The sequence below is a fragment of the Gymnoscopelus braueri genome (genome assembly GCF_963280865.1).
Source record: "Gymnoscopelus braueri genome assembly, chromosome: 3".
Lineage (NCBI taxonomy): Eukaryota > Metazoa > Chordata > Actinopteri > Myctophiformes > Myctophidae > Gymnoscopelus > Gymnoscopelus braueri.
Genome location: NC_137612.1, coordinates 18,220,843 through 18,243,556, shown reverse-complemented (window position 1 = coordinate 18,243,556; position 22,714 = coordinate 18,220,843). Strand labels below are relative to the sequence as shown.

General features: G+C 41.9%; 1 protein-coding gene across 10 annotated transcripts in view; it reads left to right on the top strand.

Moving 5' to 3' along the window:
* Positions 1 to 22,714, top strand: part of itpr1b (inositol 1,4,5-trisphosphate receptor, type 1b) — a 117,679-nt gene that overhangs the window by 24,704 nt on the left and 70,261 nt on the right. For 4 of the 10 annotated variants that reach the window (XM_080424466.1, XM_080424463.1, XM_080424460.1 and 1 more), the window contains 31 exons: positions 91 to 237; positions 549 to 653; positions 1,401 to 1,451; positions 1,567 to 1,596; positions 2,052 to 2,206; positions 6,850 to 6,949; positions 7,035 to 7,195; positions 7,776 to 7,917; positions 8,230 to 8,388; positions 8,488 to 8,660; positions 9,176 to 9,295; positions 9,394 to 9,585; positions 10,099 to 10,350; positions 10,917 to 11,061; positions 11,161 to 11,317; positions 11,820 to 12,013; positions 12,119 to 12,236; positions 12,368 to 12,422; positions 12,507 to 12,672; positions 13,289 to 13,456; positions 13,719 to 13,790; positions 13,869 to 14,006; positions 14,116 to 14,241; positions 14,835 to 15,035; positions 15,627 to 15,878; positions 17,307 to 17,432; positions 17,641 to 17,769; positions 18,868 to 18,894; positions 19,167 to 19,287; positions 19,699 to 19,883; positions 21,567 to 21,715. In XM_080424466.1, the coding sequence (XP_080280592.1) occupies positions 91 to 237; positions 549 to 653; positions 1,401 to 1,451; positions 1,567 to 1,596; positions 2,052 to 2,206; positions 6,850 to 6,949; positions 7,035 to 7,195; positions 7,776 to 7,917; positions 8,230 to 8,388; positions 8,488 to 8,660; positions 9,176 to 9,295; positions 9,394 to 9,585; positions 10,099 to 10,350; positions 10,917 to 11,061; positions 11,161 to 11,317; positions 11,820 to 12,013; positions 12,119 to 12,236; positions 12,368 to 12,422; positions 12,507 to 12,672; positions 13,289 to 13,456; positions 13,719 to 13,790; positions 13,869 to 14,006; positions 14,116 to 14,241; positions 14,835 to 15,035; positions 15,627 to 15,878; positions 17,307 to 17,432; positions 17,641 to 17,769; positions 18,868 to 18,894; positions 19,167 to 19,287; positions 19,699 to 19,883; positions 21,567 to 21,715 (4,316 nt within the window). Of the gene's footprint in view, positions 1 to 90; positions 238 to 548; positions 654 to 1,400; positions 1,452 to 1,566; positions 1,597 to 2,051; positions 2,207 to 6,849; positions 6,950 to 7,034; positions 7,196 to 7,775; positions 7,938 to 8,229; positions 8,389 to 8,487; positions 8,661 to 9,175; positions 9,296 to 9,393; positions 9,586 to 10,098; positions 10,351 to 10,916; positions 11,062 to 11,160; positions 11,318 to 11,819; positions 12,014 to 12,118; positions 12,237 to 12,367; positions 12,423 to 12,506; positions 12,673 to 13,288; positions 13,457 to 13,718; positions 13,791 to 13,868; positions 14,007 to 14,115; positions 14,242 to 14,834; positions 15,036 to 15,626; positions 15,879 to 17,306; positions 17,433 to 17,640; positions 17,770 to 18,867; positions 18,895 to 19,166; positions 19,288 to 19,698; positions 19,884 to 21,566; positions 21,716 to 22,714 lie in introns of those variants that run through there. The other 6 variants (XM_080424461.1, XM_080424465.1, XM_080424467.1 and 3 more) reach the window with 4 other exon arrangements.

Sequence of the window (22,714 nt, the reverse complement as noted above, 5' to 3'; positions counted from 1 at the left end):
TGTGTGTGTGTGTGTGTGTGTGTGTGTGTGTGTGTGTGTGTGTGTGTGTGTGTGTGTGTGTGTGTGTCTATTTTGTTTGTTTACTATCAGGGTGATGTCGTGCGGATGTTCCACGCAGAGCAGGAGAAGTTCCTCACCTGCGATGACCACAGGAAGAAGCAGCATGTTTTTCTCAGGACGACAGGACGACAGTCTGCCACATCTGCCACCAGCAGCAAAGCACTCTGGGAAGTTGAGGTGCGCTCAACTTTGCTTTGTCTACCTCACTGTATACCTGTGATGTCACAAAATTGACGAGGTCTGTGTATATTGTCTTATCACATACCCAGCCTTTCTTTGCCCTGGATGAGGTCATTTTTAAAGAGCCGAGAGGGTGATTACTGACAACCCCCAGGGCTGATAACTGATAACCCCATGGGCTGATACTCCCTGGAGGAATGTGACAGTTAGCAATCGGTATTCACAGTTATCCATCAAGGATGTGCGACAGATGTCCAGGTCATAATCTATATGCTTACCTTCCTGTCCATGTCTTCTTCAAATACCAGGTGGTCCACCATGACCCATGTAGAGGAGGAGCAGGCTACTGGAACAGCCTGTTCCGGTTCAAACACCTGGCCACGGGTTGCTACATGGCTGCAGAGGTGGGTGAGGTGTGTGTGGCTCTATTTCCATCCTTCTTACATACAGGTATACGACTGTATACCTGTGTTTATTATTAAAAGATTCATCAACCCACAAGCTGTTTGTGATAACCTTGTTCCAGGCTTGATTCCTGCATCAAAAGGGAGGGAACTAATAACACCCACCTATACTCTTAATGGTCTGTAGAGTTGTTAATCAAAATATCAACAGGATGGGCAAAGATGCTACTTGATGAATCCTTCAAGTTTGGTCTGTTGATTCACTGCATATTGCTGATATCACAAGTTTAATTTTATTTTTTTATAAATAAATAAAATTCCAAACAAAGTATAAATAATAAATGAAAAAAGTAAGAAACGGCCCCCTCACATATTAGAAGGCCAATATCAGTCACCAGAACCAAGGACGGATGTTTTCAATTAATCTAACATGTTTAAAATGTAGTTTGAAGTTATAATGGCTTTATATAGGAAGGTAGGGGGTGTGTCTGATCAAATTAATCAAATATCTAAATACTACAAGCAACGTCTGGGGTGCTCACAAAAGCCAAAGTAGACATTAAAATTACTCCAAACATGTTTGAAAGTGAAACATCCCTTAAGTTCTGCACATTTGGAGCTACACATGTTTTCAATGAATGAATTGTAGGTTCATGCGACAAACTGACATTAAAGATGTATATATATATATAAAAACCTTGGAACCTAGAAGCTGAAAATCTTATTTTAGATTGTGGTCTCTCTCCTCTCTCCCAGGTGAACCCAGACTTTGAGGAGGAAAGCAGTAGCACTGAGCCACGAGCCTCAGTAAGTCAATCTGAGGTTCTTCTTGCTGCATGCTTACCTGTGTTGTCCTATTCTACCCCACTGCTCCTGATCAATAATTGGCTGTTCAATAATTGGCTTTTGCTTTCTCGTGTAGGTGGTGGACTTTACACCCTTCAACTTCCAGGTACTGTCAATAATTATTGCAAATTGTCTAGCATCCTGTCACCCATCTAAATGAAACCCTATCAGCCATACAGACATTCCTCATTGGCAATTTATGCAGGGGATTTATGTCCCCTGCTGTCCCCTATCATTAATATTCCCATAAATGTTTAGATTTCTGCATTAGTGATTTTACAAGGAGAGATATCACTACATTAGTAATTGCTGTAGTTGTGGTAATGATAGTAAATTACCACAAGGTGTCATCAAGTATTAGATGATGCATTTCCTATTGGAAATCACCAGTAGATGGCAGTGTTGTACAAGATATTTCAGACTGTTTATGCCAGGTATCTACAGTATTAGTCTTCCATTAGTAGTTAGTTAGTTAGCCTACTTGACTGTACATTCACCTCAAGTCTATGATCTTTCAAGCACTAGTTTGCTACCCTTCACTGTATACTTTTGTGATTGAAGCTGGATGGAGATCATGAAGCTCTACGAGCACGTCTGCGTGCGCCCCAGGAGAAGGCCATGTACACCCTGGTGCCTGTTCCTGATGGCATGGACATCTCCTCTATCTTTGAGCTTGACCCTACCACTCTGAGAGGGGGGGACTCCATGGTGCCCAGGTATTGCATTATGCACATGGTCAAATCTTTTGTGTTCATTTCACTCTTGAGAGTGTAAAATGGGTGTAAATTAACGCTCATTATATACTGTGCACTTGGACACACCCGCACTCATGCTGTAACAACTATCAGGACAACCAACTTATCCGAGACTGTCGATATGTGCGGCTAAGAAGAAGAGCCAAATAGGAAAACTGTCTCACAGATAAGTGCCTCCCTGTACCGAGTAAACTGAATGAATAAACTACAATAGGAGTGCTGGGAATGTTGCTATCAGTGCCCCAAGTGACTGAACTGACATCATGCTTGCACACAGACAGCCTTCTTCTGTTGTGTGTCTTTAGAACTGCAGCTGACGCCGCGATGCGTTGTGAGCTGGTAGATCTGCTATTTCTGGTGCATGAAACGTGTGCAACTAAGTATAAAGCCTAAGGGTCCTGCATGCCCCTGTAGTGCCAGTGCAAAAGACTGTTGATGCTGGTCACCTGATGTTGACCAGACACTTGAGAGTCCCGTTCACACCGTTGATCGGTTTACATTTTTGGCAAGACGCTGGCATTTAGCTGGCAGGGGAAGGTGCATCTACTATAGCAGGCTCCCTAGCAGAGTGAGCAAAGCTACTTTAGCTGTTCAGGATAGCAGAGGCTTTTACATGCATTGATAGATTTTTTTCTTTTTGATAGAAGCTTGAGGCAGTGGCAGTGTGCATGTTTCAGTTTTGTCCAATTTCCCAAAACTGTCTCTGAAATGGACAGTAAAAAAAATAGAAAATGGTCTGAAAACAAAGAACCTTGACCTCATTCAAAACGTTGTGCTGCTATCACTTGTGTTTCATTTCTGTCAAGAAATGATTTCTGCCATGTACAGTTTGTGCATGCATGCGCACATCCTTGAGTGTGTATGTGTGCAGTGGTGAGCTGTGGATTTTTGAGCTATGGGGGCTCTATTTTATGACGTCACGGCGCGCGCACGTGCACGCGCGCGGGCGGGCATGTGCACATAGCCACTCAGCTCAGTGCTAGTTGAAATACTGTATTCAACATGTGATTTTTAATGTAATTATATCTCTTATTATTTAGTTGCATTGTTAATTTGCTGTTTTAATTTTTGTTTCAATGAATTCATTATTTTATTTTCCTTTTAGTTTTATATAAAAGCCCTTTACATAGACTCACCCACACATAAGTAGTTAAAATAATCAGAAACTTGTCTTTGCCTTGTCTCAGAGAACTGGGTCCTCTGCTAAGCGATCCCCTTCACACTCTGCAGTGCAGAGACTGTTGTCTCTCATTGTGAGAGGAATGTAACACATTCAATTCAAGTCCATGGCTTTTCTCGAGTAGCCTAATGTTATGCAAAGCAGCCAGGTAGAGGCTATTGAGAACGGCTCGCCACTGACGGCGCGAACCTTGAGAGGCTATTGTTTAAACTTTAAAGGAGTAGTTCACTCACAAAATGACTTATTTTCTATCAATTGCACACCCCATGAAGCCTTGAATCCATGGATTTATTTTTGTTTTTGTGGCATTCCTAAGCCAATAATTTGATTCCCGTCTCCTACCGGCTAATGTATCCGGTAGGAGACACAAAGTAGATTATTTGTGTGTCCTACCGGATACACACCCGGTCATCAAATTATTGGCTTAGGAATGCCACAAAAACAGAAATAAATCCATGAATTCAAGGCTTCATGGGGTGTGCAATTGATAGAAAATAAGTAATTTTTTGGGTGAACTCCTCCTTTAAGGTGTTAAAGACCGCCGCTGACGGTGCGTGCTCGCGCGTGCATATGGAGCACGCGCGAGCCCCCAGCCCCCATAGTGTCATAGCTAAGGGGTCGCCGACCCCCTGAGCACCCCCTAGAGCTCACCCCTGTATGTGTGTATGTATGGCCTCTTTGGATCACATCACAGCTAAATGTATGCAATTCATGGACAATGTCTTGTCTCTAAGCAGAGTTCACATTACACAACGTGTCCTATACTCCACACAATCACACAACCACCAGCTGGAAAATATATTTTGCATGAAGTAATCTGCTTTTTTACTGCGAAGTTGGATATCCCAGATTTGATACTGATGTAGAGAAAGCAGTGTAGTGAAATGTATTGGCAACAGCAGGTGGGTCATAAAAACTCTTTCAATTGACTCTCATCCACATACCATATAGTATATTGATAAAAAATAGTGAGCCCTTGCTGTTTGGTGTCGCTGCACAAATCAGGCGCGTATCGTCATTGGGGCCAACGAGGCCATGGCCCAGTCTGTAAACCCAGCTTGTCCCTGTGTAGGGTAGAGCTTAAGATTTTTGCCCGAGCCCGACGGGACCCGACCCGGCCCGTCGGCACGGGCTGGGCCGGGTCCAATTGGTCACGTATTTGTCGGGCTTTGGGTCGGGCTGGGCTAGGCAACAAAATGCTATTTCTTTTTTTATCCAAATAAATGCATATATTAATTAATTTGTAGCATATTCTTTTTTTCTAACAGACTGTTGGAAAAGGGTGAATGACTCCTGTTCTTAACGAATTACCAAGATTTTATGAGAAAAAAGGCTGCATGCAGCAATTAAGCTTGTTTAGAAAAATTACGGGCTACGGGCTGGGCTGGGCCCAATGTGTCAATTATGTATCGGGCTTTGGGTCGGGCTGGGCTTGAAGTTCTGTCGGGCTGGGTCGAGCCGGGCTCAAATAATTAGGCCTGATTAAAGCTCTAGTGTAGGGGCAAGATCCAGGGGAAAAAAACTAAAAATCAACATTAGCAGCCTCTCACCCTATTCTGTTGTAGCCGACCACAGAAAGTTGCCTTTGTTTTCAAGTGGGGCTCATTTGCATTCGGCCGAATTGTTAATGAGTGGCCATTAAAAACCAGTTTAGCCGTCAAACCGGTTCTGGCCCGGTTCTGGCCCGGTCAACGTTAGACTCCACCAAACGCCACTGGCACAAATATCAAAGAAATGCAGCGAATTGAGCGTTCCTAACATCACCTCAAAGGGGACTGGAATTGCCTTCGCATCTTTGGCTTTGATTTATGATGGCCCAGTCAAATCTAAATGCCAGAAAATAATTGAATGCTCGTCACACCATAGGAATTGTACCAGCTTTTTTCCTCTTTACCTAAACGTTTCAAGGTCATGATGGCAAAAACAATTTGCAGCAATGCTTATACCAAGGCCAACCATGTCATGAAAATATAGGCCAACCTTTGCACCTATGCAATTAATCATATACTGTAGGCCTAAGAAAGGCAGACCATAGGTCTTATTACGCTTGTATCTGAACTGTGTACTTGTATTGTATATTATTGTATGGGATTTTTTTATATCCTGTTGTATTACAATTAACCACATAAACCCGAGTGTCCCTATTCTGGGGGCGAACATTCAGCAAAACATTGCAGATCTACAGTACAAGCTCACAACATGTCACGTTGTGAGCTTGTAGAGCTGCTATTTTCGGTGAATATATTTGGTGTGGAGGGAAAAAACGAGGGGGGCGATATTTGGGCCCTGGGGGACCCCAGTCAACTGGTTTAGTGTTGTTCTGTCTTCTGTGCAACATCATGATGTTTTGGTGTGCTCCGTCTTGAATGGCAGATAACACAAAGTATGCTGGGTTGCCGAATGGTGATGAAGTTCTTGAATCTTTGATTTATGTAAGAGCAGAGCCTATCTGCACCTTGTGTCAAAGCCTCCATTGTGTGTCACATCATCAGGTGTGTGCATGCATGCATGCATGCATGCTGCAGGCTACTATTGCTGGCACCTCCCACCTCCCTACCTGAAATAACCCCACATATCTCAGACACAGGCGCTAGGTGTGGGAGTAATTAGTAGCTGTACACAAAGGTAAGCCTGTTCATTGGCCGATTATACAACGCCTGCCAGGAATATGGCCAGTGTCTGCTGTCTGTGCTAAGGGCTTGAGTGCCTACAGATGTCCGCAGATACACACACACTCACTCATACTGTACAAAGATGCACTGGGAAGGGAGGGCTGGAGTTCCCACAGAGTCATTAATATGTGTAAAGCTTCAGTGTTGTGGACGAGAAGTGATAGGAAATTAGGAATAATAACCTACTCTGTCACCGCGCCAAGCCCTGTTGCTATTGGACCTACACTTAACGTGAAAGGATTATACCCGTACAACCACTATGATTATCCAAATAATCACCTCTTAATGCCTTACTGAAAGACGGAAAGTAGAGTACATGATGGATAGTCGTAACAGCTAAAGTACCATTGTAACTGGTAACTAATAGGCCTAAATTGTTGAGCAAGACACTTGAAATGGTGTTTCAACCAACTCTCGACAATTTCTGTCAGTACAAAATATGATGTGGTAGAACAGTGCGAACAACAAAGTATGATACAGTACATAGTAATTTAAATGTTTTATATTCAGTTGGTGTTGCTCCAGTGACACGGATAGGGATACAGGGCTCAATGTCTTGCTAAACGAAACAGCTTACTGTGTACTGTATGACTGTTGATGGACAAACAATATTATTAGCTGTTGAAGGGATTGATCCTATGACCTTTCTGTTGTGAAATGGACTCTACCCACAAGGCCAGACTTATGCCACAGAGATTGTTGCACTGTGCTTTGCTTTTGTCACCTGAAACAATCACGTTTTTGACTTGTAGGAGCTCCTTTGCGAGACTACGGCACCTGTGCACCAACACATGGGTCCATAGCACCAACAATCCTATCGACAAAGAAGAAGAAAAACCTGTTATGTTGCGGGTGAGTACTGCAGTTGATGGTGATGTCGGTAATTAATGTACAGATGTGACTGATGACATATTGTAAAAGCGTTTCCTCATTCCAGATTGGAACGTCGGCTGTAAAAGAGGACAAGGAAGCTTTCGCTATCGTACCAGTGCCACCTGCTGAAGTGCGTGATTTAGACTTTGCCAACGATGCAAGCAAAGTTTTGGCATCCATTGCTGGCAAGCTGGAGAAGGGTACAATCACACAGAATGAAAGGAGGTATGTCTGGGGAAGGAGGCACCAGGTCTCGACTCTCTCTTGATCTGAGCTGTTGAAAGTGTATCCAGAATTCCCATTGATGCAGTTCTTGCTCTCAACCAGAGACGCACAATTTTTCCACTATGAGGAAAACCAACTACAATATTATTCTAGGGCCTAGAATATAGTTTATTTATTAAATAATATACCATAGTACTGATATTTTGAAAAAATATGTTATGAGGAGCATTAGCTTGCTCTCCTCTTTATTGAGAGAGAAGTAACCAGAAATATTGACCTGGACAAAGTTGAGCATACAATACTGAATAATTTGCAAAGGTGAAATTAATGTAGGCTTGTGCAGTTTCAGTTTGTTTCTGTATCATTACTATATTACTATTTTCCTATTACATAATTGTATCAGCACTATTTTCTTGTTATATTTAATTATACTTCTAGTTAAAATATTACCTACTGCATATTTTGTTTGAATATATGATTTAAGTAGCTTGCACCCATTATGCTGGAAAGGTGAGCTCCATACCTTATTGCACATCTTTGGCCATTCCACTTCGTCTCCTTTGGGTTCTGTACTTTCTAGGTTTGTGACCAAGCTCCTGGAAGATCTTGTGTTCTTCGTGGTAGACATTCCTAACAGTGGACAGGATGTTCTGGAGATAATGGTCAACAGGCCCAACAGGGAGAGACAGAAACTCATGAGGGAACAGAACATTCTCAAACAGGTTGGCCACAAACCTCAGAGGTAACGTTTTGAAACCTCAAATTCAATATCTAAGTTACTTAACAAACATCTACAACAGTAAAAACACCATGTAAATGCATTCTGTGGATCAAATTTTAAGTAATTCAAAGTCACTAGCAAATGCATCAAATGAAGTATTTGCCAGGCCTAACCGGTGCAAAACACAGAAGTGAAATCTACCAAAACAAACGTCAAAACTAACCCAAGTTATGAGCGATGAAGTTGGCTGGAATTCCCCTTTACACAAGCCTAATAAGATGGTAATTACAAATGTGTTTCATTGCATCTACAGATCTTCAAACTTCTCCAAGCCCCTTTCACAGACAGTGGAGATGGGCCCATGCTTCGACTGGAGGAGCTGGGAGACCAGCGGCACGCCCCATTCAGACACATTTGTAGGCTTTGCTATCGAGTGCTACGCCACTCTCAGCAAGATTACAGAAAGAACCAGGTGGGTGGACATAACGGCTCTGTTCTGACCCCGGGTACCTTGACCTCACCTCATCCTTCGTCAGTATGTTGAACTTTCATATTCTGGTTCCCTTCGCAGGAGTACATAGCCAAACAGTTCCGCTTCATGCAGAAGCAGATAGGCTACGATGTGTTGGCAGAGGACACGATAACAGCCCTGCTCCATAACAACCGCAAACTGTTGGAGAAACACATCACCGCTGCTGAGATAGACACGTTTGTCACTCTAGTGAGGAAAAATCGGGAGCCCAGGTGAGACTCACAGAGGACAGGCCCTGGCTGGCATCGTAAACTGGCACACAAGTTAGTTTTTTGGGCAGTTTGGGTCAGTTTTGTTTGTCTAACAGCCGCTAAGGAATTCAAATATATGGAGATGTATTCAAATGTATTCGTGGTTGGATGAGTGGAGTTGTTTGTGTGGGACCTTGGCATTGCAGGTAACTTGCAGTTGACAGTGTGTGCTGCTGTTGAGTTCACATGGTGCCTAGTGTTGTTGATGATTTGGGTACCAGGCTCATGCGAGGACGTTGATAAAGAGGGTCTATACAGTTTGGACGGTAATGATCATGCCATGAGGGCACATTGGTACTGTGCATGACTGGGCATTAGCTTCCCTCCGTGTACATCACAGGACTTAGCCAAGTACCGGCCCTAAACAACATGCCACAAAGCCCAAAGAATTGTGTTGGATAGGGACTTTTTAAACCTTTTCTAAGCTCTGGAGCCCATGAAGAATATTCTATGTTTTGTCATCTCTCCACATGCAGGTTCTTGGATTACCTGTCAGATCTGTGTGTGTCCATGAACAAATCCATCCCTGTGACACAGGAACTCATCTGTAATGCAGTACTGGATCCAGCCAATAGCGACATCCTCATTGATACCAAGTTAGCTTCTCCCCTCAATGCATTTTCATATATTTGTTTATTTTTGTCCAATTCAAATCAATAGAGAAAATGTTTTCCTTCCTTGTTCTGTTCACCAGACTGGTCCTGTCAAGGTTTGAGATTGAAGTGACGGCCAATGATGAGAATCCGGTAGAAGCGGAGGATGAGGAGGAGGTGTGGCTGTTCTGGAAGGACAATGGCAAGGAGATCCACAGTAAGAGCGTCAGAGAACTGGCCCAGGATGCCAAAGAGGGCCAGAAGGAGGACCAGGATGTGGTCAGCTACTACAGGTTTGTAGCCTTGAGTTCTGCACGAGAGTGTTAACATTTTATTGTCCAAAAACCTAGAAGTGAGTTTTTGTTTGTTTTAGCTATTGTTATTATTATCATCCGATGAAGAGAAAGAAATAAGTTATGTGCTTATACTACTGTAGCTGTGTGTGGTTCAAACATTTAAAAAGTGCAGAGGTCACCTTGTTGAGCAAAATGTGTTGATATCATAAGAATGTTTTCTACAGAGTTAATATTCTTAATTTTATCCCAAATCCAGTACAAAAAACATCCATTGGTAATCTGCCATAGGAACCTGGTGCAGAGCCTGCAAAAAGACATCATCAGTCATCACCAGAACATTAATTCAATTCTTTATGAATAGTCTTGTTCACTGTGGAAAGTGTGCATGGTTACACAAGAGTTTGATTTAAAATCCAGCAAATTAGTAAGATTCAAGACACGCAGATGTCCAGTCCAATTCCAAACATGAAATGACTGTTTGTTTTAACATGAAATGACTGTTTGTTTTAGGTACCAGCTGAACCTGTTTGCCAGAATGTGTCTGGACCGTCAGTACCTGGCCATCAATAAGATTTCTGGTCAGCTCGACGTCGACCTGATCCTACGCTGCATGTCTGACGAGGACCTGCCCTTCGACCTGCGTGCCTCCTTCTGCCGTATGATGCTTCATATGCACGTGGACCGCGACCCCCAGGAGCAGGTCACGCCTGTCAAATATGCCCGCCTCTGGTCTGAGATCCCCTCAAAAATTGCCATCGACGAGTGAGTTTGGTTCATGGCCTTCTTGGTTTATTCATAGGAGACCCAAGATTAGCACACTGACACATGACACTTTGTATATTAAGACCGCACGCACAAACATATGCACTCATAAATTACCAGCACTTATATACCTGTAAATGGATACTTAAACAAACACATGCTGCACAGTGCGCACATGCACATACTGTATGGATAATATTTAGAAGTAGGACCCGTGCACACAGCACCTTCAAGCACCTCAAAGTGTGCTATGTCTAATGTAAATATCTTTCAATTTTTCTTTACCTTCTACTTACTATTGTAGGTATATTTAATTTATTTGTTATTGCTATTGCTGCTGCAGTGTTGAGGAACAAACATCCTTTATTTATAGGACAGTAGGTTGACAGGAAATGGGGAGAGTGATGGGGAGTGACACGCAGCAAAGGTCGTCGGGATTGGGATTCGAACCCGCGATACGCTGTCAGGCTGGCATTGCAGCCTAGGGTGCCTGGACCGCCACGCTGCGGCCTAGGCTGAATCTTCAACATCTGACATATGAATCTCTATCTGTTCTCTCTTCTTAGCTATGATAGTGATAGTGGAACCTCCAGAGATGAGATCAAAGAGCGTTTCTCTCTCACCATGGATTTCGTGGAGAACTACCTGAGAGAAGTGGTGTCACAGAATATTCCCTTTTCAGACAAGGAGAAAAACAAGCTCACCTTTGAGGTACTGGCTTCTTTGTGAAAGTGTTTGGACAAATGAGAATTCAGTTTGGGTTCAGATGAAATGTAACTCACAGAGTCTGTGTTCTTTGTTTAAATATAGGTTGTGAACTTGGCAAGAAACCTCATCTACTTTGGTTTCTACAACTTTAGTGATCTGCTGCGACTGACTAAGATCTTACTCAACATTTTGGACTGTGTACATGTCAGCACCATATTATACCCTGTCATCAAGATGGAGAAGGAAGATGACAACAAAGGTTAACATCCAAACCCATAGTGTTAGTAGCTTGTATTTCAGTGAGCTTTATTTGGTGCTGTATACAGTGAGATTTAGTAGACAATTTGGCTCTATTCTCGCTTCAAAACAATATGAACGACATTGATAGCTTTTCCTTCCTACTGTACACGTTTTTGCTATTCCTATTGAATCTATGGGAGAATAGCAAAGGAGCAACTGCCGCGGTTACTGTTTGTATGTATTTAATTGTATTTATTTATTTACCAGGGACAGTGCACATCACTCAACATTTCATTTTCACATCTCTGTGAAAACTTCACAATGCATGTCATAGTGAAGACCTGTAGTGGCAGCATAATGATTAAAAGCTGGCTAGATACATTTGTTTCTGCGAAATGCTAGTATGCTAGAATCTGACATTATTCTTAGTTTGTAAACTTTTGTGTGTGAATAGTGGGGAAATGTTCTGTATTTCTATATGAAGCCAAAAACTGACCCTGGCTGTTGGTCTTTGTCTGTAGCTGGCAGTAATGTGATGAAGTCCATTCATGGAGTTGGTGAGTTGATGACCCAGGTGGTTTTGCGGGGTGGTGGCTTTCTGCACACCACACCAACTCACCAGCCAGAAGGAACTGTGGTCAAGACCCAGATTGAGCCAGAGAGAGAAGATATCATGGTCATGGACACTAAGCTGAAGATAATTGAGATTCTACAAGTAAGTCATAGTGCATACTTAGGGTTTTCTTTGTCGTTAATGTATTTTTTTTTATTATTGTGTTTTTGTTTTTAATACACATTATATATCTTTTTTCCCTTGTAGTTCATTTTGAATGTACGTCTTGACTACCGGATATCCTGCCTGCTCTGTATTTTCAAGAGAGAGTTTGATGAAAGCAACCCACAGACAGACACCAGTGCCAGTCAAGATGGTGTGACAGGTTAGAAGATTAACACAAAACCACATTCATGATTGATATCTCTGTAATCCATTTAGCATTTCTCTCATGAACCTTTCCCTTGCTCTGGTCATTATAATGTTTATTGCTTGAATCATTTCAATTAACGACAGGAAATCTTGACTTTGAGAACATTGAGGAACAGGCGGAGGCGATCTTTGGAGGAAGGTAATTCATTACTGGTCTCATTAAGCTGTAGTACTGTAGGTCCATACTGAGAAGCAGCCCCTAACACGTCGTCTTTCCTTTCAGTGAGGAGAACACTCCACTGGACCTAGATGACCATGGTGGCCGTACTTTCCTAAGGGTGCTGCTTCACTTGACCATGCATGACTACCCTCCTCTGGTGTCTGGAGCCCTCCATCTGCTTTTCAGGCACTTCAGCCAAAGGCAGGAGGTCCTCATGGCCTTCAAACAAGTACGCTCCAGCACCTGATGACACGTCATGTTAATGTATCCCCATGCTCCCTCGTCCTCTGGCCCATAGTCATGAGTACTGGACAGCTAGTTCAAGGGTAAACACATGCACATCAATACTCAGCTGCTGAGTCTAAAGCCAGCAAACCTAAAAGTATAGTGACTTGCATATTATTACTCAAACTAAATTAGTATTTTATTCAGGTAAAGTTTTGAACCCACAAGAGCTCTTCATCAGGCACAAAGAAAAGTATGTTTATTTTCATTGTGCTAGCTCAAAACATTATTTAAGTAAATACATAATTTCCTGGGAGCAACAGTGTGCATGTCAAGTTTTATATTACCACAGTACACACACATCTTATGGGTATCTTCTTAACCCTTAAACCCTATACTTAGTTAAGCGGGATCCCCAAGGGCTCTATACTTGGTCCGTTGCTTTTTTCTCTCTACACCAAATCGCTTGGCCGAAAATAACACAAAGCATCGTGTTGTGTTGTGAGCTTGTAGATTGGCTATTTTTGCCGAATGTTCACCCCAGAATAAGGACGCTAGGGTTCATGACGTTAAGAAATTGTTCAAGATTTCTGTAAACAACACCTGTTCTGGAAATATAGGTGCAGCTCCTGGTGACTAGTCAAGATGTGGATAACTACAAGCAGATCAAGTCAGACCTGGACCAGCTGCGTTCCATCGTAGAGAAGTCTGAACTGTGGGTCTACAAGAGACAAGGAGAAGATGGGATGGATGGCGACGGGCCTTCAGAGTCAGACAACAAAAAAAAGGTAAGGACTCAAAGGTTATTATTAATATTATTTTGGGACAGACCGACCAAAAGAGTGGCTTATAGAGGATGCATGGTCGAAAGCTACAACATTATTGGTGCACTTGTTGGTAAACAAGTAAAGCAGCAAATGAATGGTTTAGCTGCATAGCCTTCATCAGGGCTATGCTATACGCTTCAGACCCACTCAGCTACTGTACATCTCGATGCTTTTCCTCACTGCTTGTTTTTCTTCTAAATCTCTGGGTTGTGTTGATATCCAGGGAGACTCGGGCGGCTCAGACAAAAAGAAGTCGGAAAGCACCAGCAGTTACAACTACAGAGTTGTAAAGGAGGTACGGTCATTGGCGTTTACTCTTATTTATTCCTGTCTGTGGTAACGCTTCTTAACGCCCGGGCCTCTTTGCGTTCAGGTCTTGCTGCGTCTTAGCAAGCTTTGTGTCCAGGAGGGGATCTCAGGGAAGAAGAGCAAGAAACAGCAGCAGAGGCTGTTGAGGAACATGGGAGCTCACAGTGTGGTGCTCGAGCTCCTGCAGATCCCCTATGAGAAGGTATACCACACAGGCAAAACAAGCGTTTAGCATGCATAGAAAATATGTGATTGGTAACATTGGTGCATTGTAAAAATAAATCTTCTTCTTACTGTGTGATGGGCATCAGGGCGAGGACGTCCGTATGGAGGATATCATGACAGTGGCCCATGAATTCTTGCAGAATTTCTGTGCGGGGAATCAGCAGAACCAAGTTCTCCTCCATAAGCACATCAATCTTTTCCTAAACCCAGGGGTAAGTGTGTTATTCTAGGCCTATACCAAAACACACGACTATTCATCTGTCTCTGGAGATCATTCCCAAAGTTCTGTACATTCGTGCGTGTGGGTGTGGGTAGAGGCATTGCATTGGCCTTGTCATTGCCCTAAATTCATCATTGAACGTCTATGAAATATAAATGATCCAGTCTGTTATTGTGTTTATATTGTGTTAGCCCATTCAATCCGGGAACGCATCTGTGTCATTTTAGATTTGAGTTATAACCATTATTTTACTTTGGGCTATTCAAAAATAGAAGATATAAAAATGCTCGTATCGTGCCACCGAGTGCCACGCTATGAGCTTGTATAAATATATTTTAAAAAGATTTGCAAAAATTTTCAAGATTTTTCAAAAATGGCAGATCTACAAGCTCGTATCTGCTATTTTCAATAGCCAAAGCATAAAATAATGGTTAAAGTGGATAAAATCTAAAATGACAGATGCTTTCCCGGTCTTAATGGGTTAACCAGTGACATGAATACACTATCACTACTGTTAAAATGGTGGATATGTCAGTTGTATAGTCTTAAAATCTGTCCCTGTCCTGGTTTGACTTCCTTTCCCAGCTCCTGGAAGCTGTCACCATGCAGCACATCTTCATGAACAACTTCCAGCTGTGCAGTGAGATCAACGAGCGCGTGGTGCAGCACTTTGTCCACTGCACCGAGACCCACGGGCGACACGTCCAGTACCTCAGATTCCTGCAGACCATTGTCAAGGCTGAAAACAAGTTCATTAAGAAGTGTCAGGACACTGTCATGGCTGAGGTAGGGCTCCCTCCTCACTCATCCCTCTCCCTCAACCAATTGGTGTGCTGACCACATTCTGTAACTGTACTGTAACATCCCAGGTTCAAACCTGTTTCATCTAAACCCGTCCTCTCTAAGCCAGAGGTTTTGTGTCCAAAGTCAAGTGTATTTATAGAGAAAATAGCTGATCTCGATGCGGCATGTTGAGAGCTTTTAGATGGGATATTTTCTGCTTTTTTTAATTTTATTTGGGAATTATTATTTTTTGGCCTATAATTACAGTATATACCCAGAATAGGAACGCCAGCTTGAATGTGTTTAAATGTAGGGTATAGATGAGTGTGTACAAAGTACTCATATATTAAATGATACTTTTTGTATAGTTGTATACAGTATATTGCAATATTGTGTGGTTGTCATAAAATCCCAAGACACACCTGGACTTAACACCGTTTTAAAGGAAAGACATAGACTTAACAGTGTTACTATAATAGTAAATGTTCATAATGGTGGTAGTAAAAGTACAGTGACACAGTTCTGGTGATGATAATGATGTAGTGTTACATGTTGATTCTTGATGCTCTCTGTCATGTCTTCTTTCCCGATCAGCTGGTGAACTCGGGCGAGGACGTCCTGGTCTTCTACAATGACCGTGCCTCCTTCCAGACGCTGGTTCAGATGATGCGTTCGGAGCGTGACCGCATGGACGAGAACAGCCCACTCATGTACCACATCCACCTGGTGGAGCTGCTGGCCGTCTGCACGGAGGGCAAGAACGTCTACACTGAGATCAAGTGCAACTCCCTGCTGCCGTTGGACGACATTGTGCGAGTAGTCACCCATGAAGACTGTATCCCCGAGGTACAGTATGAGTCGTCGTACATGAGGTTTATTTTTTACCTTAACCATTTAACACATACAGTGCCAAGATCGCATCGATGCGTTCTTTCAAATCCATCGCTTGAGTGCCAGGATTCCAAAGAACGCATTGATGCGTTCTTTTGAATTTTCATTGTTTAATCTGTGATCGCACGGCTGTGTTTATTTCTCATCAACACTTTCGTTTTCCACTTCACCCGGAGCCGGATGTAAAAAAAAAATTCATTTCCGGGTCACGTTGTTTTTCTCCGGTGATTTTCGGCCAGAATAAGGAAAAACACATTTTTTCACACGGTATAAAAAACGAACGGACAGCTCAACTTCTATTTTCTTTGATCCGGGTGACTAACAGTCATCGTCGTAGTGTATCACATCGTTTTCAGGCCGATCAACGGGCCAGGGATTGTCGAAAACGTCACATCCTGTGAATGACCGGATATGACGTGGGCCTGTTTGGGAGGGGGCGAGCGAGGTGATCAATGTCTGGATTTGCTGCTCTCTACTGGTGGAACTGTTATATGTGCTTGACAACACAATCAGAGAATGTATTTGAATGAAAAATTACAAAACAAAAAAAATAAAAAACACGCAAATTGCTGGCACAGGGGTGAGTACATTATGAATAAACTCTGGCAGTCAATGTGTTAAGACCTGAGGCCGATTCTACAAATGTCTTCTAAATCCTTTCTGAAAAACGTATGTTACTATATCAGTGGTGCTCAAACTTTTTCCATGTCAAGGACCCCCAAAATGATATGTATTTGGACCCCCCCATCTAAAAATTTCAAGGACCCCCAGAAGCAAAGATTTGAGTTAAAAATGTTAGCTTTAAAAATATATGTATCTAAAGATTTGCACTACAAGCAATCTACAAGCTCATAGCGCAGCACGAAGTGACGCGCTATGAGCTTGTATATTTGCTAATGTCATAAATGTAAATGACACAGATGCTTTCCTGGTTTTAATGGGTTAACCACTTAAACTCTGTATACTTAACTTCACTGTATGTCAACACGTTGACACGTGTTGAGTCTGTTGACACATGTTTACTTGATCTGCAATTCTTTTATGTTTGCCTATTTTGGCCAAACGTTTGCCTGTTTTGACACGCCCAGCAAAGGGAAGCTAGGGTTCATGTGGTTAAAGGAAATGTGCATTCAAATCATAAAACATGAAGACGTTTATATTTACAATGTTCAAAAATGCATGCAAGTCAGAGCCACCTACCACACTGAGGTTAAAGCATGACATGCATCACAGAAAATGAAGTGTAGTCCTTATTTAGGGAAGTTTGGAGCTGTGGGCTTACGTCGGATTGCTGTTTATCATCCAGTCATTGTTAAGACTGTAGGTCAAAAACCCTATGACACATCACACTTCAACAACTGTCTCTGTGCTTTCACTCTCCAGGTGAAAATTGCCTACATCAACTTCTTGAACCACTGCTATGTGGACACGGAGGTGGAGATGAAGGAGATCTACACCTCCAACCACATGTGGAAGCTGTTTGAGAATTTCCTGGTGGACATATGCAGGGTGAGCCGAAGGGCCTTTGACATCTTTAAGATGGCTGAGGATTCAGTAAGAGAGTGCTGTTTTGAATTTCCATGTGGACATTATGCCAGGCTTGGGTAACTGTATTGACACAGGTTGCATTTGACCCGTTGCCCACTTAGGATACAGGAAGTATGATCTGTTGACTGCACTGCATGTCATGCTTCGCTTATTGTCTGTCCACGCCAAGGTGTGCAACAACACCAGTGACAGGAAGCATGCGGACACCACTCTGGAGGGTTATGTAACGGAGACGGTCATGAGCATCGTCACATGTTTCTTCAGCTCGCCTTTCTCTGACCAGAGCACCAGCCTGCAGGTAAATATTAACTACTGCAGCGTCATCACTTCACAAAAACCTCAATGCTTATTCTTAATCATATGCTTCATATTTACAAGCTTAACCACTTGAACCCCTTTAGTCTCAGAGAACTAGACTTAGGTACAACTGTACCGTGACCACCGTTCCGTTTTTCAGTCTACACCAAAAAAACGCTGGGGTTCAAATGGTTAAGAAACATTTGCACATTTATTTGATTGACATTAGGAATCTATATATTTGTAATGTATTAGTAAATAAAAAATGTCACATGGACAAACGCTGTTACAAAAAAAATGACGTTTCTTGTTGCAACATGTTCTTTTGGGTAGCTGGCACGTCATATCTATGTAAGTAAGAATACAGCCATGTTAGTTTCCTCTTCCCTAGAAGTATTCTTTACTGGCAGACAGCAGATTGTTAGGAAATGTTGTTTTCGCTAGAATAGAGCCTCATCAGCAGCACACAGACCTGCTGCTCCCACGTCTGTGGGTGAGTTGCACAGAGGCTGATGCAACATGGTCACATTTTGTAGGTTGGTGTCTTAAAACCCTTAGTGTCCTGCTGTGTCCTGTAGCCCAGTAGTGTCCTGCAGCCCATAGGTTGTCAAAGTGGGGGTCACCAGGGGGCCAATTGGAAAAGAGAGGGAAAAAAGGAAAATAAAGGAGAGAAAATGTGTGTGTGTGTGTGTGTGTGTGTGTGTGTGTGTGTGTTACACACACACTGTAAATATGTTCAAATTTGAATCACAAGTCTCAAACTTGTTGTTTTTGTTTTGTTTTTGAAAATAGCAATCTACACTTGTTGATTGCCTATTTTTGCTATTATCGTTTTTTCAATGCCATTTTGCAATTTGGGGTCCACAGGCTATGGCTATTTGGGGGTCTTTGGCGTGGAAGAGTTTGGGAACCCCTGCTGTAGCCCATTACTTTTCCATCTGGGCATCATCCATAGATTTAGAACTATAGCTACTGTATTATGATAGTTTTAGTAAATGGTTCCATTTGAATCGCTCAGTTCTTCTGTAATCCTTCCCACTTCATGAGAATTCTCCTCGTGTAATATGATAATGTCACAACCTTCTTTCTCCCTCGACAGGCTTCCATTTTTGGGAAGATATCTGAGGTATTTATTGTGCTATAATAGGGATGATAGAGAGTCTTGGGTCACAGTGGTAGCGATGAATCAGAGGTGTCCCATGCTTTGTTGGGAATGAATGAGCACGATCAGAATCAACATCACAATGTTTTTTTTTATGTTTCAAAATCAATGTATATCAATTTATTCAATAAAAAATCAATCAAATCCAGAAAGTTGAAAGATTTTGATTGTCACTATTTGGCTTGATTAGTCTCATTGCCTCTCTCCTCATCTTTGTCTTGTTCTCCATCTCGTAGACCCGCCAGCCAGTGTTTGTTCAGCTGCTGCAGGGGGTGTTCAGGGTCTACCACTGCACCTGGCTCAACGCTGTTCAGAAGGCCTCGGTGGAGGCCTGCATTAAAGTGCTGTCAGACGTGGGTAAGACATGGTACAGCACACTCACCCCTGGCATGAGTCTCTTCAGGAAGATTTTTGATACGAACAAATAAGTCATTATGACACATGCTATAGTATAAGAAGAAGGTCATGGCTCCTGAACCCAATTTCCACGAGCTCAGAACGTGCGAGTTTGAGGTCAAACAATCTTATCGCTAACCACCCTCCCAGATCATTACATATACACTTACTGTAACAACCTCTAACCTCTAACCTAGTCATAACCATTTAACCTCATAAAGTACCTATGCCTAAACACAACAATTCTAACGTTCCACATGGAGTTAGGTTGCCTCTAGCTCTGTTCCTGCAGTGCATCGTGGGAGGTGATACTGCCGGTTCAAGCGCCATGACCTAAAAAGAAACCCTTCTCTTTCCTTCCGATCACCCCAGCTAAGTGCAGAGCCATTGCCATTCCAGTGGACCTGGACAGCCAGGTGAACAACCTGTTCGTCAAGTCCAATAATGTCGTACAGAAGAGCATTCTGAGCTGGAGGCTGTCCGCCAAGAACACACCCAGACGAGACTCTGGCGTGACCACGTCCAAGGATTACCGCAACATCATAGAGAGGCTACAGGTCAGCATTGGATGTGTACACACTACTAGGCATGTAACGATTCACTCAACCCACGATACGATTCGAATCACGATACTAGGTTCACGATACGATTTTTTTAAACACAATCATTTTCCAGACAATTTTTTTTTCTCTTACACAAATCCAGTATTTTCTTCTTTCACTTTTTTTTTTTTTACAATGCTGTGTTTTCTCTAATCCTCTTTTCAATACAGTAGCAAATGACTGAAAAAATCTATTTTTTTATCAATTCTCTTACAAATATCCTGTATTTTCTTCTATTTTTTTTACACACCCTATGCTGTTTGCATCGCGTTACATTTTTTATTAAATCAATTTAAATTGTCACCAGTTTGAATCATTTTTAATCGATTTACGATAAATCGTTACATGCCTACACACTACTGGTAAAAAATTGTTGCGGTGATCAATACTGGTTATTCAATTACTGATAAAACACCAGTACTATCAGTTGGGTAAACCAGTGGTTCTCAACCTGTGGGCCGGGGACAACTGGTGGGCCGTGAGGGTATTGCAGGTGGGCCCCCAAATAAGTGGTGAATCACTACGATTTTAATGATAATATAACAACATTAATATAAAAACTATATGTAAAATAAAAGTGACATCATGGCATTGTTTTTCTTTAAAACCTTGAAATATGTGTTTTCATTGTGATCCTGAATACCAATAAATAGGAATACTGAGTTAGTTACATTGATCCAAGCCAGAACGCAATCAATTGATTGAACATTAAAAATCAATTGCTCTAAAAATGCGCGAGGCCCACCCATCTGAACGCATCTGTGTCACTTTAAATTTATATCTGCTATTTTTGAAAAATCTTGAAATTGTTTTTTTTATTTTTTTTCAAAAAACTGTTAGGATTTAGATTTTTTCTAAGAATCGCCTCAGGTCTTAATGGGTTAAGTGGTCAGATGGGTGGGCCGTGAACACTTTTGAGATTTTTTCAAGTGGGCCCTGATCCAGAAAAAGTTGAGAACCACTGGGGTAAACAATATAAAACATGAGGGCATGACCTCTTCAGCTACTTATCTCTACAGGATGCATGAGTAAGTGCTTGGTACTGTAAGTGACACAGCATAATCCTGAATGTCTGCACGTCTCTTAAATGCAACACTGTTTCACACATGGTCCTATTCGTGACAATTGGAGCATGCTGTGGGAGTGCATAGTTTCAGTAAATAAAGTGATGAAAGATAATACAATGGAAATGGATGCTGGTCAATTCCTGAAAACTAAAACTTACGCAACCTGACTACTTGTGAAAGATGACTCAGTTTACTTCAGAGTCTCTGACCTACTGTACAGTATACATAGGGTACATGACTCCTGAAAGGCCTTCACAGACCTAAAAGGCATTTAAAAGCATAAAATACTGTACTAAGACAATTTAATAATGAATCTAAATTAGCTTATATAATTGACATCTCTGTACAATATTTTCATTATATTTCCAACAAGCTAGAAATATTCTGAGCATTTCCGTATTAAGTTTACGTTTTTTAGTAGATTTTAAGGACGAGAGCTTTCCGCATTCTCAGCAGGTCGGAGAAGCTAAACAAAGCTCTCATTCTTAAAATCCATATATATATATACAGTACTGTACTTCACTAATATACAGCAAATTGAAGCTGTCATTTCTATCTCTGTTTTTAAAAGGACATTGTGTCAGCTCTGGAGGACCGGCTGAGGCCTCTGGTCCAAGCTGAGCTGTCCGTGTTGGTTGATGTTCTCCATCGTCCAGAGCTGCTCTTCCCTGAGAACACAGAGGCTCGCAGGAAGTGCGAGAGTGGAGGATTCATTTCAAAGTAAGCCAGAGCTACCCACAACCTGTGTTAAAGACCTCTTCCTCCTTGCTAAATAGGCTAGTTGGAATATTATGGTCACTGGGATTATTTTTGTTTTATTGTGGATCTAAACAAAATAGTTGATAGTTGATCATCAGCATAATATAATTATAATATAAGTGTCAGACGTGTCACCTGTGTTGTTACCTACTGTATACAGTAGATTATGTTATCCGAATGCACTGATGTGGCTGGGAAACAGGCCAAGAACATAATCCAGTCAGCTGTCGGTTGGTAATAATTATCTTGTAAAGTAGCTAGCAGAATCTAAATACAACAGTGGTGGAAAGTATCTAAGTTGATTTACTCAAGTACTGTAAGTAAGTACAATGTCGAGTGTACATTTGCGCTACTTGAGTATTTCCATTTCTTGATACTATATACTTCTACTCCACTACATCTCAGAGGCAAATGTACTTTGTACTCCTTTACAGTTATTTGAAAACTTTGGGTATTCGAAAATGGTTGATCTACAAGCACCGCGACGCGTTGAGAGCTTGTAGATCGATAGATAGATTTTCGAAAAAACGTTGCACATATTTATTTATTTTTTATTACTTTACTTTGGTACTGTAAGTAAGTACATTTTGATACTTTGAAGGTAGCTGCATATTCCACCAGTAGGCTTGCTCTATTGAGCCACTACAGCCAGCACTGCTAGAACCAATGGTTTTAATACCTGGATACCACGACGCACAGTGGGGAATTTGTGAAGGAGGTATGGAGGTTTTGCCCTTTCTAGCGATAGGTTGTGTTTATGAATGGTCACTAGAGAGAGATTTCAGAGGTGTTTATACCTCCTGGAAGTTCCAAACCATCGCTGCTTTTCAGTCGTTTCACTGCTGACAGAAGGAAGCTGGGCTGAATGGGGAAATAAAACTAAATGTATCACGCCCATCTTGAACATCTGACCAACTTCTGACCAATCAGAGTCACAACATCTCGGAGGCGCAGAATTTT